Source organism: Selaginella moellendorffii, unplaced genomic scaffold (assembly GCF_000143415.4).
Source record: "Selaginella moellendorffii unplaced genomic scaffold, v1.0 SELMOscaffold_32, whole genome shotgun sequence".
Classification (NCBI taxonomy): domain Eukaryota; kingdom Viridiplantae; phylum Streptophyta; class Lycopodiopsida; order Selaginellales; family Selaginellaceae; genus Selaginella; species Selaginella moellendorffii.
The window spans coordinates 50286-63398 of record NW_003314293.1 but is presented as its reverse complement, the minus strand read 5'-3'; the positions used below and the strand labels follow the sequence as shown (position 1 = coordinate 63398).

The window sequence follows — 13113 nt, the reverse complement described above, 5'->3', positions numbered from 1 at the left end:
CCGCCGCCTCTCCTCTCCGCCATTTCCTTTCCACTCACCATCGCTCCTCTCTCCCTTCTAGTTTTCAAAATAGGAGTGACGGTTTGTGTCACGGGGCCACGCCAGCCCTTAAATCTCTATGTGATTTGTCCACGTCGGCCCTAAAATGTTTATATGGTATCCACATCAGCCCTAAGTCTTTATGAATTGTCCACATCAGCAAGGAGGAACCCTAGACCCGGAAGCTATGGCAGTATTGCTCCTCGTGACTGCAACGCAAGAGAGTGACACTCTGCTCTTCACTCTGGCATCCAGCGATTTCAAGTAAGTGAGCTCCGCTCGATTCGAGTTTCACGCTTTTCCCTGTCTAGGATCGTGATCGCGGGTGGCCGACCGGCTCCAATTGCCCCAGCGTCTTGCAGATTCGTGGAGCTCGATCTCCGTGGCGATGAAGCGAGCGTGGAGCAATCGATCGCCAGCGCGTGGGCGGCTTTTGGGCGGATCGATGCGCTCGTCTTCTTGTGTGATCACGATCAAGGGAGCTTTCAGCCGGTGCTGGAAGCGAGCGAGGAAGATTGGGATGGAGCGGTGGAAAAGAACCTCAAGGCGGCTTGGCTGGTGAGTAGATCCGTGGCGAGACGCATGAAACTCTCCGGAGCAGGTGGATCGATCGTGTTTGTGACGTCCATCGCTGGGAGCGAGCGAGGATTGTTTCCAGGAGCGGGGATCTACGGCACCTGCATTGCGGGAGTCCATCAGTTGAGCAAGGTGAGAGAGAAAAAGTTCCATACCTCTGGAAAGTTTTTGATCGATCTCGATATTCCTGGCCAGGCGCTGGCGATGGAGCTCGGCAAATTCAACATCCGCGTCAACTGCGTTGTTCGTGGCTGGAGTGAGTCGGACGCAGCGGCCATGATCTCGGCAAACTCGAGTGGCAAGAACACGGCCTTGACGACGAGCAGCGTGAGCAAGCTTCTTCCGCTGGAGCGCTGGGCCGATGGTTCCCGCGACTTGGCCTCGAGCCTGCTCTACTTCGTGAGCAAGGATTCGTCTTTCATCACTGGAACCACCGTTGCGGTGGATGGCGGTCAGTCGTTGGTGAGGCCTCGGCTAAAGTCGCGTTTTTGATAACCTTCTTCAACCAGACATCTCTGAAAAAACGCTATGAGAAAATCCACATCGATAGTAATGTACACACGCTCGTATAAATCACAGAAAATCTTACAGATCGATCACTCAGTCTTGACTCTTATCCACGGTCTTCTGCAAGGCAGGAAAACTCATCAGCGTCTCGGATGGATCAAACCATTCTATCCTTCAACATACCGGCTGAAACGAAGAACATACGCTGAGAAGCTCTTCCACGGGAGCCCAGTCTCCAAAGTTCCTTTCCACGAACGGGTTTGCAACCCAGCGCTTTCCCAGCACGTATGATGTAGAGTCCGCCTTTGATCAGGCCCTCTCCCACAAAGTTCCCCTCGGCTCCACTCGTCTGCGCGCGCTTGTAATTCATCCGAGCTGCCGCGTTGAAGCAAAAGCCCGTCACAAGGTTGTCTTTGAGCAACCGGCCACCTCCGAGCGCCTGGAAAAACTCCCTGTTCTTGTCCACCACCACCATTCCTCCCCAGTAGCGAGGCCAGAACGCTCGCACCTAGAAAAAAGAGTTTTTGATGATGTTTTCAGGAAAGAATCGCTCAAAGTTACCTCGGCTTCCATGTACTCGCCAAGGACTGCCACGAGATGAACGCCCATGGCGTCGAAGATCGGCTTGCGAGCGTAGAGCTGGTGTGCCTCGGCTCGACACATGACACATCTATGAAACAAGTTAGCGAGAAGAACACGAATCTCTCAAGGAACTCGGTCTCAAACTCTCAAACTTGCACTTACCCGGGTCTTCTCATGATGAACAGCAATGCCGGGCGACGGCTCCAGAGATCCGCCGCTTTGATCGGCGGAGGCAATGCCACGCCCGAATCGATGCTCCATCCATCGATGGAGCTGCCCCTTTTGTGCTCTGGAGTGACGCGCTGCACGCTGATCTTCTCGAGGACTTCGATCGGCGTCACATTCTCGTCGACATGCAGGGAAGGGATGAGGCCACAGAGCTTCGGGACCGCTGGCGCCGACGCGACGATCCCCTTGGTCTCCTTCTTGGACGGATCATCTCGAGGAGGACTAGGGTTCTTGGCGGGACGAGCACTGTCGGACTCCTCCGGCTGAGAATCTTTGGAAGATACCGTCGATACTGTGGAGCGTGTTCTTCGCGAGGCCGGCAGCGACAAGGATGGCGGCATCCGGATGCCGCACGCGACGGAGCGATCAACGAATCGCGCGACGTGGCCGCGCTTCATTCCAAACTGGCTGGCGAGCGCGGTGGGGGATTCGCCGATCAGCTCCGCCAGGGTTTTGCCGGACGCTTCCAGCTTGTCTGCGTACTCCATGAGCGCTCGATCGTGCAAGTAGCTGCGGATTTCGAGCGCGTCCTGCAAGAAATTCGTTAGATCGCAAGAAATTTCGTTAGATCGCCGCAAGACAATCGAAAGCTGGAAGAAATTCATACCCGCTGCTGCTGCGTGAGATTGAGCGCCTCCATGTCCTCGCTGCTCATCATCTTGATCGTCGGAACGTCGTCCCAGCCATCCGCGACAAGCGAATCGATGATCTCCTTGAGCGTGCCATTGCCGACGAAATCCGCGAGCGCGTAAGACGACGCCATGGATCCACTCTTCCAAAACCTAGCTAGCCGAAGAATGTGGATATGGCGGCCCTTTATAAATTAACTGGATAAAGATAAAAAAGACCTCTAAATTGTAGACGAATATACTGCAGATCTAGGGTTAGGGCTCATCGAAATTTCTAGGGTTCTTGAAGTAGGATGAGCTATCCGGCACCGGCACAGGAGGAAATCTAGAGCGCGGAGATGGATTTCGACGAGTACGAGTACCTGGAGAAGACGGTTGAGAGCGCCGCTGCCGCCGGTGCTACAGCCGGGGCAAATGGCGAGGGCGCCAAGGCGGTGGCGGCGGCGGAGGACGATGGGCACAAGAGCGAACACCGCAGTAGCAAGCGCTCGCGGGGGGACGAGGAGCGCGATAGGGATAAGGGCGATCGAGAGAAGCGGTCGCGCCGGGAACACAGGAGCTCCAGGTATGAGCGGGAGAAGGATAGAGATCGAGGGCGCGGCGACGACAAGGAGAAATCCGAGAGGGATAGGGACCGGGATAGGGACAAAGAAAGGTCTCGGAGTAGAAGGGATGACAGGGATAAAGACTCGCGACGCCACAGCCGAGATAAAGAGAAGGAGGAGAGGGCAAGCTCCAAGGACAGGGAGAAAGATAAGGACTTTCGGTGAGTCTTATCAAACTCTTCTCTTTGAGTTAATGGGTGTTTTTTGGTTTGTTTTTTTTTTCCTTTGTCCAGGAAGTCTCGAGAGAGGCGAGACAGGAAGGAAGAATCAGCACCAGCGGAGTCTGAGCCTGATCCCGAAAGAGATCAGCGAACAGTCTTTGCTTGGCAGGTCCTTGAAAGTTCTCCATTTTTATTTTTCTTTCCTTCTCACAGAGAAGTGTTGATTTTGCAGATTTGTCTCAAAGCGGACGAGAAGCACGTCTACGATTTTTTCTCCAAAGCCGGAAAGGTGAGCACACTAGTGATCTAGCTCTGATAGGAAGTGCGTGAGTTTAATGTCTGAGTTGGTCATTTCGTTTTGTCTTCGCATCAGATAAGTCATTTGTGCTCCTATTTGCAGTATGAAAAAAGCACCTGTCTGCTTTCGACGTGGGAAAACATGTAAGTATCTTGTGGCTCCGAATACTGTAACGGTATCTTCTGTTGAAGCCACTAGCTTGCCGTGGTCTGGGTTGTTCTCTCGCTCTCACTTTCGTAACAAGTATCTCAAAAAATTCCACGTGCTTTTTGTGCTGTCTATACAGGTCCGGGATGTGCGTCTCATCATGGATCGGAATTCTCGAAGATCTAAGGGTGTTGGGTACGTTTTCTTGTTCTGTTTTTCCTTGATTTTGTGTCTTCTAATTTTCTTGTATGCTCTCGCAGGTATATCGAGTTCTACGATGCCATGTCTGTTCCGCTGGCCCTCCAATTAAACAACCAGCCGCTGCTTGGTCAAAATGTGATGGTAAAACCGTCCGAAGCTGAAAAGAATTTGGTTCACTCAGCTAGTGGTGGATCAGCCGCGGGAGCTTTCAATGGCCCTTATTCCGGTGGTGCTCGGCGTTTGTACGTTGGAAATCTACATGTGAATATCACTGAGGACCAGCTCCGGCAGGTTAGAACGAATATTTCTAGACTTTTCAGCTCCTTTTTTTGTCAGGTTTTCGAGCCTTTCGGCGTCATCGAGCTGGTTCAACTCCCGCTGGACCAAGAAACAGGGCTTTGTAAAGGGTACGGCTTTGTGCAGTATAGCAAACTTGAGGATGCGCGAGCTGCTCAACAAGGACTGAATGGAATTTTGGAGCTTGCTGGACGAGCCATCAAGGTACATTGTTTTTATCTGGACTGTGGTTTCAGCCTGTTCTGTGTTTGTTTCCAGGTATCTGCTGTTACCGATCAACAAACTGGACAAGACATCGGCACTACGCAAAATGATCTTGATGACGATGAGGGAGGTGGATTGGTAGGTCCTGCTTTTGATCACATAATGCCGATTATGATACTTTGGTATTAGCAGGCTTTGAATGCTCGGTCCAGGGCTCTACTTATGCAAAAGCTTGACCGCAGTGGTGGTGTTGGGTAAGTTTTCCTTCCCTTTACAGTTTCTCACATTTTCAAACCTCTGTAGGGCGCCCGCTTCTCTTCAGCCTCAGGCCCCCATGGCTGTACCACCCGTATACGGTGGTATAGGTTCTGCATTGTCGATGCAAAATGGATCGGTGCTTCCGGAGGAGCCAATAGGACCACCTAGCGAATGCTTACTTTTGAAGAACATGTTTGATCCAGCCACAGAGGTTTGGAATCTCTCTTTTTGATTGCCCTTCTAAACTTGATCTGCTTTTGTGCAGACTGATCCAGAGTTTGATATCGATATTAAAAACGACGTGCAGGATGAATGCTCAAAGTTTGGTCCCGTGAAACATATCAGCGTCGACAAGTAAGCTTTTTTCCTTTGGTGATTCGCAGTGGAGCGTTACGCGTTTGTTTTTTCAGGTACAGTCAGGGGCACGTCTACGTAAGATTCGGTACAGCAATCGATGCTTTGGCCGCGCAGCTAAACTTGAACAAACGATGGTTCGCTGGGAAAACGATTCGGGCGACATTCATGGTAAGGCAATGCTGTTTTCTTGTTCAAGTTCTAAACGCTCTTGAATTCGCAGAATGTGCAAGTCTACGAAGAGAAGTTCCCGGAGAGCAAGCAGCTCTAGCGGGTGTGCTTATTTTGCTGATTGATAAAAAGATAAAAAGAAAAATGTAGTGGAGGGTTTACTCCTCCTAATGGTTTTTACTTTACAGAGAGTGATCTGTTATTGGTCTTATTACCTTTGATTCTCTGTTAATATCAGAAGATATCGCGCTAAGCAAAGTAACCATGGATTTAAGAAGATATCGCGCTAAGCAAAGTATGGAAGCTCGACTTTACGTAGAGCTAAGCAAAGATGGAAATACTTTCCTTATAGGATAATTGAAGTGATTTACACAAGCAAAGCATCAACCACGTATATATATTCCGGAAGAACTTGAATGTTTAGGATCAATCTAAAAGAAAGAAAAGAAAATGGTTGAAGTGATTGTCGATTGGGTCATAGGAAACGCTTTCAAGTTTGTGGCTGGGGAGTTTATCAAGGTGGCGAGATACAAGGAGGAGCTCCGGCCTCTAGCCGAGGAGCACCGCAAATACGTCGGCCTGCTCAAGGAGATGGAGTCCAATCCAACGAAGAACAGGTACCAAACGCAATCCAGCCAGTTCCAGAAGTGGAGGGAAGAATTCAACCGATGGTGCATGGATACCACGGAGGTGATCGAGCTAGCGAGGCGAGGAGCTAGGAAATACCAGATCTTTGAAAGGTTTGCTTGTCGATCGTGATCACATCCATAACTTTCAATCATCTTTGTTCTAGACGAAGGATCTGGCTCGCGATCAAGAGGCAAAGACTCTCCTTTTGTGGCATTCACAACGATCTTCCAGCGGCCACCTTGTCGTGCTTGGTCGTGGAGCAGCGGAGTACTCACGGCTACCGGAGGCAGCCAGTTCCGGAGAACATCATGCCAGTGAGCGAGAAGCTGGAGGAGATCATCCGGCTGCTCAAGGACCCGGAGAAGGGGAAGTGGATTGGCATCTGCGGGATGGGTGGATCCGGCAAGACCACCCTCGCAAGCCTGGTGAACAACGACGCCAGAGTTCACGAGCACTTCGAAGGCCGCGTCTACTTCCTGGGCGTCCATCGCAACGCGAGCGTGGAGAACTTGCAGAGGGCGCTCTTCAACCTCCTGGACGATGATCGCGGGAGAGCTCTCGATCAGCCCAAGTCGACGCTGCATGATCTTCTGGGCGGCCAGAGAACGCTGCTCATACTGGACGATGTCTGGGAAGGCGCGGTGTTGGATGGGCTCGACGTCCTGGATCGAGCAAACGGGAGCAAGATGCTCGTCACCACGCGAAACTCCGGGCTGCTCGAGCGGAGGAAGGCGGAAGTGATTACCTCGGCGGGGCTTCTCTCGAGCGCGGATAACAAGAAGTTCTTTTGCATGCACGCTTTCCAGGACGCCGGGAGCGAGCAGCCGGGGATTGATGATCTCGTGGGCGAGATGGCGGCGGCGTGCAAGGGACTCCCGCTCGCGCTCAAGGTGGTGGGATCTTCCATGGCGGGCAAGACGGATCGGGCAAGCTGGAAGGCGTCCGCCGCGAAGGTGAAAGCGCGAGGGGTGGCGGCACTGGAGGAGGAGGGAGAGGTGTCTCACCTCTTCGACTATAGCTACGAGGAGCTCTTGACGCTCGAGCATGGGAAGCTCTTCCAGGAGTGCTACCTCTGCATGGCTGCGTACGAGGGAGACGCCAGGATCACGCTCGAGGAGCTCGTGGCGCTGTGGAGAGGAGACGATCTCATCCCGCCTCTGGCCGTGGAGCAGGGCGAGACCAGCGGCTGGGACGAAGCTCGGATGATTCTCGACGTCCTGGTGAAGAGATCCATGGTTGAAGTCGAGGTTGATGGTGGTGGCTACTGCCTTCACGATGTTCTTCGCGAGCTCATCCTGCGCCGCCTCGACAATCCTCGAGGGGAGCACGAGAAAGGGTGTGCTTTTCTGGCTGGACGAGCGACAGGGAAGAGGCTCACAGATCTATTCAGCTCCAAGTTGGTAGGAGTGAGAAGGATCTCGCTGCGAGCTTCCGGGATTTCTTCGCTTCCACCGAGCGAGGGCGTGGCACACGACGTTCGGGTTTTGCTGCTCGACAAGAACAGCCTCGCAGATGGTGGATTGAGTGCCGTCAAGAGTTTCATCAACTTGAAAGTCTTGAGCATAAGAGGGACGAGCTTCAAGGTTCTACCGAGCGAGATTTGCAGCCTCGGGCAACTCCAAGTGCTCGATCTGCGGGACTCGAGGCTGGAAGAAGTCCCCCAGTGCTGCTACACCATGTCCTCGCTCAAATACTTGGATCTTCTCACAAGCTCGAGCTTCAAAGGAATTAGAAACTTCCAGTTTGCAATGCTCCACAAGCTCTCTAACTTGGAGGTATTACACCTGAACTTTCGCAGCCCTCGGGACGAGAAGCTGGATCTAGATGCCCTTGAGAAGCTGACGAGCCTGGAGATCTCGAGCGACGAGAAAAACCACGGCAGTATAGAGATCTTCTCGAGCAGCCCAGCAAAGTTGGCCAACCTCCGGTACTTGACACTCCATGCAAGGGTGGCAAACCTCCGGAACTTCTTTGCCATGCCGGGCAATCTCGAGTCCTGCGTGGTGCGAGTGGAAACCTTGCATGGCTCGTGGAAGAAGCTGTTCCAAGGGTGTGATTATCTGAGGCTGCTCGAGGTAGGGACTTGCTTCGATGAAATCCCAGAGGTGGACAAGTTTGTGGCGCTCTCGTCTCTCACACTACACGGCTGCAGCATGCCACCAGCATCCTTTGCAAGCTCTTCAGTCTTTCCATGCTTGACTACCCTGGTTTTCTGGGACTCCACATTCGAGGAGCTCAAGGATTTCAACCCAGGATCATTCCCTGTGCTTGCAAAGCTCGAGTTTCATTCGTGTCGGAGCCTGCTCTATCTTCCTCGATCGGTAACTCGGCTCCCAAAGCTCAAGGAGCTTCATGTAGTGAACGGAGGCTTGGTGAAAGGTCTGCTGGAAGAGTTTCCGGGGCAAGAGGACGTGTTCAGTGAGCTCCGGGTGCTCAATCTTGAGGGGACGCGCATCCAGTGCCTGCCTCTGGTGGTGGCATGGTCTCCAAAGCTGGAGAGTTTGTCGGTGAGGGAGTGTTACAAATTGGAGAAGTTGCTGATCGAGTCAAGTGCCGTGGACGAACGTGAAATGTTCCCGAGGTTGATTGAGCTTAACTTTTCAAACACCAGCCTCAACTTTGATGACCTCCCAGCACGTCTAAGGAGCAAGGAGGACCTCAAAACTATATGCTGAGAAAAACTAAGTTTATTTCAATCTGTATTTATATTGTTAAAGATTGGATGTTGAGATTCATTATTTTATTCATTACATGACTTTTCATATGAATTTATATTGATTATACATAGAAGCCTTGATTGATAAATGTTGCTATTAAAATTATTTTATATATGTTTTAATAGTTGAATATAAAGCTCTATTAATTTCCATTGAAGAAATATAGGTTTGGAATTACAATATTTCTTGACAAAGAATGTCAAAATAGTATAAATTATATTTTTATATACATTTTTTCAAATATAGTATAAAAATATTTTATTAATTTTTCAACTTAGCAATGCCGAAATTTTTTATTTTTATTTTAAATTTAATACTTTAAAGTGTTAAAATTTATCTTATCTTATAATTATGTTATAAATATTATAAATTAGGTATTAAAAATTAAAATTTTATATTAAATGAAACTAAAATATTTTTTCTAACACCAATAAAAATAATAAAAAGTTTTATGTTAAAAATAAGTATACAAATCCATGGTTTATATGTTAAATGATATATAAATGGTATATATGTTAAAAAAACTTCTTTCTTATATAAAAAGAATAAAAACTGGTTAAAAAAAATTTAACCAAAATTGTTTTGGTTTGGTAGTGTGAAATACAAGTCACATTTATCCAAATGTCATCACTTTACTTTTATTGAAATCTAAGGCATTTGAAAACAAAATTTGAACTATTTGATTAAAGTCTAAAGTCCAAATTAGTAAATTTATTTAGTCTCTATTTTAAAACAAAAATTCATTTTTATCAATTTTTTAATAGCTTTAAAGAACTAAAGACAAAGTGCATGCTTTTGTATGAGATTTTTTATTGTAATATATGTATCTACTTATTTATTAATTATGTTTTCTCAAATTGTTGCTATACGTCATAGTAGTTTATCTATTTAAGCTGCACTGCAATAAATTGCAAAGTAGTTTGTAAAAAGTATTGCAACAAAGGGTTTGTATGAAATGATTTAAATTATAGATATAGTTACATATCTATAACATAAGTTATAGATATGTAAAAGTTCTTTCTAGATATATACTTAAAGGTTTTTATAGTTTTCTCATATTTTATATAATTTTAAATTTTAAGCACATTCTTTAATAACTCAGATGAATACCAAAAATACTCATTTAAACTTAAAATATATTTTTATTTTCGAAAACATGTCTTTTTTAAATGAAAATTTTGAAACTAAAATTAATCTGAATAAAGCAGTTATTGATGGTAAAAAAATATAAATCATTTTAACTACTTATTATGGTCTCCAATACCATTCAAAGACCAAGGAAGTGTCTGTGACATCTAGATGTAAGTTGGTATACTCATAAAACCTGGATTCTCTCGCCAACCAACGAGGATTGGGACGGAGGACCCAGGGCTTTGACAAGTGAGACTACCACTGTGGATCGTCAGCCGCGATGCAGATTTAGGCATGCTGGCGTTGGAAAGTGTGGCCTCAAAGAAGATCAACGTTCTCAGGCAAACCCAGAGGAAAGATGGCTATAAGGTGGAGGACTTAGAGAGGGCGATGAGTGAAGCATGCTCCAAGGGACTGATCTTCGTGATGAGGGACTTTGTTTTCCTTTGCTTCCTCCTTGGGAATAGTTTCCTCGACATTTGAAAGGGAGGGATCCGTCAGCTGGAGGCTTACAACAAGACTTTTAGTGAGGGTCTTCTTGATCAACGATCATGGAGAGATAGATATGGAGCGATTCGAGATCTTCCTTCGCAATCGCGATCTTGGCCATGGTTTTGGAACCATTGCCATACCTCAACACTCTCAAGTGGTGTTCAAGGTACTATTTTGATGCTTCAGTGGTGGTAATACAAGTGGTCATCCTTGGAAACCTTACGACTTTATTGCAACGCAACAGGATTTTTAAAACATGCAAAAAGAAAAAGAGAAAAAGAAGAAAGAATGTACCACAAGATCAAAATGTATCAAAGATGTTTGTATTGACAAGATCAATTCTTTGCATTAGTTTTGTTTGGAGTGGAGATCAAGCCACGAGCAAATATCCGCCAAAACTCTGTCGATGGTATCGTCGGGCTCGCCTTCCAAAATGCCGTGATAGACCCCCTCGTAGAGATAGAGCCTCTTGTCCGTGCTGCTAGCGTTGTCATACAAAGCTTTGCTCACCGATGGATCCGTGACTTTGTCGGCACCACCGTGCAATATGAGCAGCGGTAGAGACACCTGCCATTCACGGAAGAAATCGACACGAAGCCTGTTAATCAATGATCTTGGCCAGAAGAGAGAGAGAGAGAGAGAGAGAGAGAGAGTGAACGATATCGCAATTGTAAGCTTACTTGTCTCATGCTCGATTCGATCTCCTGTGTCGTGACAAGCAACTCCCAAGCTGTTCTAAGGCGCGGCCTATCGACGTAGCCAACGACGTTGTGGTATGCCTGTGATGTTTTTTTTTTTCCAAGGTCACAAAGATTCAAAGACGTGAAAATAGGAGTACCTTCTTGCGTTTCTCCGGGTCTTTGAAGGCATAGGCAGCAAGGTCTCGCGTGGGCAGTAGCTTTGACTTGGGGAAAACCGGGACGAGAGCCTTTAAAATCTGCACCAGAATCCACGGAGGATACATGTCGTCCGCAATCTGCGAGGAGAAAACTTGGACGTCAAGTCGAAAGCTTGGAAGTCAAGTCGAAAGCTGTTACTACAACGAGAAGAACAAACATGTTGACTTGCCTTGCACATTGGAGCGACCAGGACTGCTCCATCCCAGACTTTCGGCTGCTTGAGATGTGCTTTGATGGCTATGGCTCCTCCCATGGATTCACCAAACAAAAAGCATGGAAGTCCTGTGAACTCCTTTCGTTCTGCCATGTGAACAAGAGTCAAAATCTAGAAAAGCCTTGGCTACCAAGTAGACCACAAAAAAGCTTCGAGAAAAGAAGCTCCTACCTCGGATGGACGAGTAATGCTCGATTACATCATCAACGAGAACATCAAAGCTTTCGATGTAGCCGTGTAGGCCAGACGAGAGACCGAATCCCTCGTAGTCCATTCCAAACACCGCGTATTGAGCTCGAGCGAGTCTTCTCGCAATTCCTACAATGACCAATGAGCTTCTCATGAGTCTTCGCGACTAAATCGATCAAACATACCTTCAAAGAAGAAAGAGATAGTATCACCGTATCCATGGCAATAGAAGATCAGTCCCTTGGGTTGGCCAGATTCCGGCAACCAGCTCTTTGTAAAAAGCTCAACACCTCGAGAATTCACCTTAAACTCCTGAAGAACACAAACGTTGACTATGAGAACTCGTGGCAATGGACGAGAATCTAGAACAAATCTCCACTTACTTCTGTTGCCACTACTCCCGTGGAGGGTCCCTGGCCAAAGCTCCAATCGTGAACCAAGGAGAAAGAGTAAAGAAAGGAAACTTACAGCTATATTCAAGCTCCTCCTCACTTTCTCATAGTCGGCAAAAATCTTCCTACGCTCCGTCGCCCAATCCAGATTGCGCTGGAGCCGGTCGCTCCTCCCATCCTCCCGCGCCGACGAATGGCTCTCAATCCTCCTCAGGATCGGCGGCAGCAGCGTCGCCAGCGCAATCCAGAGGAGGACGAGCAGCGCCCCCGCCGCGCTCCACGACCTGGCGCTGCTGGAAACATCAGCCGCCCCGTTGACGAGCATTGCCACAAAATCATGCATCACCGCGATCATCCCTCGCCACGCCGCAATCGATCACGCTCATACGATCGCGAATCGCGCGCCCCGATCGATCGATCGCCCTTTCTAATCGCTCGAAATATTTTTGCTCGCGCCCAGAAATTAGGGCTCCTACTATTTAGTCCTCCTCGTCCTCTCCAAGAACTTTCACAGTGGAAGCTTTTAGAAGCGCCAATCAATTCCAATGGCGCATTTTCTTTCTTGTGTGTCCCAAAAACCGGCGGACACAGTGTCGCATTTTCGCCACGTGTCGGCGCGATCCCATGGTCCACGTGTGACGCCTTGGCCGCTCCACATTGTGCCACGTGTCGCAAGTGAAACCAGGTCCCTAGAATACGAGGAGATAACTATTGTTATCAAAAAGAATATATGTTCTTTACTTTCACCGCCATTTTTTTCTTACCGCGAGTTTTGACTTTGTAACTTTAACCGGTCAATCATCGAATCTTTGCGTTTGTTTAGTGTGTCAACATCGTCGCACACTTCCCGGGACGATGGATGGACGGGCACACAACCACAAACACAGACCACTTTATCAAAAAAAGCAAAGCTTGGATGGGATTGGGCTGGAACTGTGTTTGATTTGAGTAATCCAAGGTTTATCCACAGTATTATATAAAAATCTCTTGCCAAGGATCATTGTCACAACACACACCATATAAAAATTGTAAGAAAACTCTATATTCCCAGACTGGAGCCGCAACAAATCATGCCATAGGTGAGGTCCAACACGACATAAGTATCAATGTTCGCGAGTAAAAGAAAGGTGGTGGAGCCATGCAAACGCAAAGCAAAAAAGAACAAGCCAACAAAGCGGGCAAAGCTAAGCGC

At 48.0% G+C, this 13113-nt stretch overlaps 4 protein-coding genes and 1 long non-coding RNA gene across 5 annotated transcripts; 3 read left to right on the top strand and 2 right to left on the bottom strand.

The window, feature by feature from the left end:
* Positions 1–3: 3 nt before the first annotated feature.
* LOC9638381 (oxidoreductase UcpA) lies at positions 4–1213 on the top strand. The gene is made up of 3 exons (XM_002976878.2): positions 4–303; positions 351–747; positions 811–1213. The coding sequence occupies exons 1-3, from the start codon at positions 182–184 to the stop codon at positions 1105–1107; spliced, it is 816 nt and encodes a 271-aa protein (XP_002976924.2). The 5' UTR covers positions 4–181; the 3' UTR covers positions 1108–1213.
* LOC112348753 lies at positions 1159–1382 on the bottom strand. The gene is made up of 2 exons (XR_002993161.1): positions 1306–1382; positions 1159–1242 (listed from the first exon to the last, which is right to left on the bottom strand). It is a non-coding gene; the product is annotated as an uncharacterized LOC112348753 (long non-coding RNA).
* Positions 1383–2826: 1444 nt separating this feature from the next.
* On the top strand, positions 2827–5519 carry LOC9638380 (RNA-binding protein 39). Its single transcript, XM_002976877.2, has 12 exons — positions 2827–3327; positions 3400–3496; positions 3560–3616; positions 3912–3967; positions 4033–4264; positions 4310–4474; positions 4529–4612; positions 4667–4728; positions 4778–4943; positions 4998–5086; positions 5143–5257; positions 5310–5519. Exons 1-12 carry the CDS (start codon positions 2900–2902, stop codon positions 5355–5357), a joined length of 1599 nt encoding a protein of 532 aa, XP_002976923.1. The 5' UTR covers positions 2827–2899; the 3' UTR covers positions 5358–5519.
* A 201-nt stretch (positions 5520–5720) lies between these two features.
* LOC112348752 (probable disease resistance protein At1g61300) lies at positions 5721–8597 on the top strand. Its single transcript, XM_024681889.1, has 2 exons — positions 5721–5997; positions 6051–8597. Exons 1-2 carry the CDS (start codon positions 5849–5851, stop codon positions 8560–8562), a joined length of 2661 nt encoding a protein of 886 aa, XP_024537657.1. The 5' UTR covers positions 5721–5848; the 3' UTR covers positions 8563–8597.
* Positions 8598–10530: 1933 nt separating this feature from the next.
* LOC9638379 (caffeoylshikimate esterase) lies at positions 10531–12448 on the bottom strand. Its single transcript, XM_024681897.1, has 8 exons — positions 11998–12448; positions 11913–11942; positions 11715–11841; positions 11512–11658; positions 11296–11426; positions 11066–11203; positions 10908–11006; positions 10531–10794 (listed from the first exon to the last, which is right to left on the bottom strand). The coding sequence occupies exons 1-8, from the start codon at positions 12274–12276 to the stop codon at positions 10576–10578; spliced, it is 1170 nt and encodes a 389-aa protein (XP_024537665.1). The 5' UTR covers positions 12277–12448; the 3' UTR covers positions 10531–10575.
* Positions 12449–13113: the final 665 nt, after the last annotated feature.

Excerpts from the sequence above, each read along its gene's own strand:
- LOC9638380 (XM_002976877.2), top strand. The coding sequence starts at position 2,900 with ATGGATTTCGACGAGTACGAGTACCTGGAGAAGACGGTTGAGAGCGCC. Across the intron at positions 3,497-3,559 it reads GAACAGTCTTTGCTTGGCAG|ATTTGTCTCAAAGCGGACGA; the intron begins GTCCTTGAAAGT and ends TTGATTTTGCAG. Across the intron at positions 5,258-5,309 it reads CGATTCGGGCGACATTCATG|AATGTGCAAGTCTACGAAGA; the intron begins GTAAGGCAATGC and ends TTGAATTCGCAG.
- LOC9638379 (XM_024681897.1), bottom strand. The coding sequence starts at position 12,276 with ATGATCGCGGTGATGCATGATTTTGTGGCAATGCTCGTCAACGGGGCG. Across the intron at positions 11,943-11,997 it reads GGAGGAGCTTGAATATAGCT|GGACCCTCCACGGGAGTAGT; the intron begins GTAAGTTTCCTT and ends AGCTTTGGCCAG. Across the intron at positions 11,659-11,714 it reads TATCTCTTTCTTCTTTGAAG|GAATTGCGAGAAGACTCGCT; the intron begins GTATGTTTGATC and ends TGGTCATTGTAG.
- LOC112348752 (XM_024681889.1), top strand. The coding sequence starts at position 5,849 with ATGGAGTCCAATCCAACGAAGAACAGGTACCAAACGCAATCCAGCCAG. Across the intron at positions 5,998-6,050 it reads AAATACCAGATCTTTGAAAG|ACGAAGGATCTGGCTCGCGA; the intron begins GTTTGCTTGTCG and ends TCTTTGTTCTAG.
- LOC9638381 (XM_002976878.2), top strand. The coding sequence starts at position 182 with ATGAATTGTCCACATCAGCAAGGAGGAACCCTAGACCCGGAAGCTATG. Across the intron at positions 304-350 it reads CTGGCATCCAGCGATTTCAA|GATCGTGATCGCGGGTGGCC; the intron begins GTAAGTGAGCTC and ends TTCCCTGTCTAG. Across the intron at positions 748-810 it reads GAGTCCATCAGTTGAGCAAG|GCGCTGGCGATGGAGCTCGG; the intron begins GTGAGAGAGAAA and ends ATTCCTGGCCAG.